The 3,583-nt window shown below is 62.8% G+C and overlaps 1 protein-coding gene across 1 annotated transcript in view; it reads right to left on the reverse strand.

Moving 5' to 3' along the window:
- Positions 1-1,263: 1,263 nt before the first annotated feature.
- Positions 1,264-3,583, reverse strand: part of ABAT (4-aminobutyrate aminotransferase) — a 60,012-nt gene continuing 57,692 nt past the window's right edge. The window contains exons 15-16 of the mRNA XM_004692135.2: positions 2,408-2,519; positions 1,264-1,486 (exon numbers count right to left, since the gene is read on the reverse strand). Coding sequence (XP_004692192.1) covers positions 1,365-1,486; positions 2,408-2,519 — 234 coding nt within the window. The 3' untranslated portion in view covers positions 1,264-1,364. The remainder of the gene's footprint in view (positions 1,487-2,407; positions 2,520-3,583) is intronic.

Raw genomic sequence — 3,583 nt, forward strand, 5'->3', positions numbered from 1 at the left:
GGCGCCCACGCCTGCACCCCCCACCAGCGCCTGCGAGTCCTCAACCAAACAGGCCAGTGCCGGTCTGCGGAGGAGTGGGAGCTGGGGAGAAAACACAGCTTTGAGGATCTCTGCATGTTCGTTAGTAAAAGAGCAAAGTGCTGAATGGAGAACTCTGGGATCCCGCCCAACCGCCTACTCGCTCGCGGCGGCACCCGGTGGCCAAGGGGACACCCAGACCTCGGTCGTCTACACAGCAGGCCGCACTCCGCTGGCTGCCGCGGGCTGGCGAGCACGCTTTGGAGAGAACCCACGTCCGGCCACGACCTCTGAGCCGCCGGCCGCCGTCCAGCCGTGCGCGGAAGTAAGCCCGGCTGGGGCACCCTGCCTCGCTCGCGCCGGGAAAGTCGCTCATTCCGGGACCAGCAACAGGCTGTGGCTCGGGCGCCTCTAATTCATGCGTTTCCTCAAGAATCTAGTTCGGCAATGGGTGTCTGAGGGAGCAGCAGAGCTAGGCGCGGGGGCTGCTCGGAGGCGCAAAGTTGGATGAACAAGAGCTCGACTGGGTCTCGGGGGCCTGGGGTTCAAGGCCAGACTCACAAGCCCAGTGCCGGGGGTCAGGTCGCAGCGGTTCTGTGCCCTGGGCCCTGGGCTCACGCGCCCCCTCCGGCCACGGACCCCTGGGCTCTGGTGGGTGGCGTGGACATGCAGGCTGCGGTTCCCTCGCAGGGACCAGGTTGACGCTGAGCCCTGGGCGGGGGAGGTGGGGGAACAGAGGGTGGCGAGCAAGAGCTCTCGTGCTGCCCGCCAGAGATCGCAAGGGCAGAGCCTGCGAGGAGTCACGGGCAGATAGCACTGTGGGCACACGGAGGGGCCCAGTGGGCAGGCGGCCAGAGGACCTCTCTGCCCTGGGCTCCGTCCGAATGTCCCCGCTGTCCTGCCTTCCCGAGACCTTCACTTCCTTCCCTGAACCGTGCCTGGCGGCTAGGCAGCACCTCAGGGGCCAGAGACAGGGTGAGGCCACCGTCCTCGGTGGCAGCTCCAGACGGCCGCTGGGCCCAGAGCCGCTGCCACCCCCGCTGGCTTCCAGAGTGTCGGGGTCAAGGGTGGGCAGGACCCTCGGGGCCCTTCTGAATACTCTGTCCAGGCTGCAAGCGGAATTCTGGGCTCAAACCAAGCGCACCATCGGCTCTGCAGGGGGGAAGCAACGGGCCCCGCCCCGCCCCGCCCCTCCTCCCCAGCCACCAGACATCCCCTCCTGACAAATGACCCTCAGCTTAGGCATTCACCTCTGACACTTTAAGTGAAAACATGAATTAGGCAAACTAATCGATTTGACAACAGTTGAGATCAGGGCTTCCCCAGGTGGCGTGGAAATGGCTTCTTTACTTGAAGTCGGCTAGGATGTCGCTGAAGATGTTGAGGAACAGGTGTGCGTGGTGGTCCCTGAAGACCAGGGTGGGGCGGAAACGAATGGATTTGTCGCCGCAGCCCCCCAAGACCACGCCTGCAAGAGAGGGCGGAGCGTCAGCAGCCTGGCTGCACGGCAGGCCCCCCCCTCCCCCGGCCACCCACTGCCCGGCACCCCGGCTCCCCTTCAGCCACTCGCCCTCGCTGTGCTGCTCGTCTGCTGCCCTTGCAGGTCTGGCAGCAGAGGCCTCCTGAGAGGACACTCAGGCGCCGTGGGAGAGACGGACACCCCCAGTCGGTTACCAACGCGAAGGCCAGTGCACAGCGGTGGGGGGCGGGGTGGCCACTGCCCAGGGACGGGCGGGCTGGTCTGAAAAGCTGACCGCCCTGGACCGCAGGGCGTCTGTCCAGGTGGAGCCGGTCCTTATTTCCGCTGTCCCCACCCTGGGGGTAACTGTGGGACACACAGTAGGTGCTAACATCCTCCCCATGGTCGCTGCGGCACTCTGCGAACCGTCAGAATTTCTACCCTGACTCCCAGGTCAGGGCACAGGGGCTCCCGTGCCCCGGCTCCAGCCTGTCTGTCCTTGTGCTCCCCCCTCCTGCCGGAGCTCGTCCTGCTTCACGTCCCCCCCATGTCACCCCCCTCCGTCTGTATTTTCTCCCTCACCGTCTGTTCACCCCTGCCTCTCCAGCAAGACTTAAAATAAAATGCCACTTCCTCCAGGAAGGCTTTCCTGATTTCCTGCAACAGCAGTTCCCACAGCTAATCGGGTGATGGTGCTTGGGCTGGAAGGTAAGCCCCCAGGGCGGTGACCTGCGCGTCAGCTTCTCTCCAGAGTCAGAGCGACTCTCTTGGTGAATGCTTGTGAGTGAATAAATGTACCGGAAACCCTGCTGGCAACTTTCTCTTCTTCTGAGAAGGAACACTGAGCCTATTTCCAGTCCCGGGAGCTCCCTGCCCCTCCCCGGGGCAGGTGGGCACCGGGAGCTCAGCTGGCGCTGCAGGCTGCCTTACCTTTGTTTCTGGCTATTAAAATGAGTTTATTCCGGATGGATTCATCTGGAGTGTCGAAGGAGCAGAAGGTGCCTCGTCCTCTCACTCTGCTGATGAACTGGGGGTACCGGGCCTGCAGTGGGGGACACCAGGGTGGCATCAGTGGCCGTGGCTCCCCAGATGCCCCCAGGGCCCTGACTCTGGGGCCTGCACAGACTCCACTGTGGGGTGAAGAGCTGGCGCTGGATCCCAGGTTCAAACCCAGCTCTGCCTCTTTCCCTTGGTGCAACTTCGGTGGGTCCCCGTGCCTCAGTTTCCACTTCTGTAAATGGAGGGAGGTAAATGCTACCACCCCAGTGGGCTGCGGGGAGGGCTCAGCGCCACGAGTTCTTGCTATCAAGTCCCAAGTCCCGGTCTGGCCTGTGGCCGGTGCACAATGGAAGCAGCCCCGCTGCTGGTTAGTCCCTCCTCTGGAAGGGAGGTGATTCTTCTCGAGGGGCTCTGAGATGGGGGGGTTGTCGTGGGTTCAGTGGTACCGGTCCCCCAGATGTCTGTCCACCACAGACAATGTGGCCTTGTTTGGAAAGGGCCTTGCAGATGGAATTAGGTTAAGACAAAGCATTCCAGAAAGTGCTCGGCTCATCACCACAATGTGGCTTCCTCTCCCGTTCCCACCACGGGGCTGGAATGAACTGCTCCACACCCCGAATCGCATGGGGTTACCCACGCCCTCATGAGTTGACTTCGCATGGACATTAAGAGGAGAGGAGGGGAGCGTCTGCTAGTGACCGCTGGCTCCCGGCTGGTATAACCCATGACCACAGCTGGGCTGCTGAAAACAAGGCGTTTCTGTCCTGGACCCAGAGATCTGAAATCAAGACATGAGGGTGGCTGGCTCTTCCTGGAGGCCCCTCTCCCAGCTGCTCTGCTCGCCACTTCTGCTGCGCCCCAGCCTGCTGCCTGCTTCTCGCTGGCCCCCTCGTCAAGGGTCCTGCCTGCTCTGTGCCGGGGTCTGTGTCGGTGTGCTCCCCACACACAACAGGGCTCAGACCTCTGTTTAATGCAACTCCAGGGCCCCCCCTGGTGGTGCAAGGGGTTAAGGCAGCGCTATGAAGCTCTCCACAGCCACCGCAGCACAAGTTCGATTCCCGGCCAAGGAGCTGACCCACATGGTGCAGCAGACCTGTCCTGTCTCCC

The sequence above is a fragment of the Condylura cristata genome, unplaced genomic scaffold (assembly GCF_000260355.1).
Source record: "Condylura cristata isolate star-nosed mole 26May11 unplaced genomic scaffold, ConCri1.0 scaffold00032, whole genome shotgun sequence".
In the NCBI taxonomy this organism is placed as follows: Eukaryota; Metazoa; Chordata; class Mammalia; order Eulipotyphla; family Talpidae; genus Condylura; species Condylura cristata.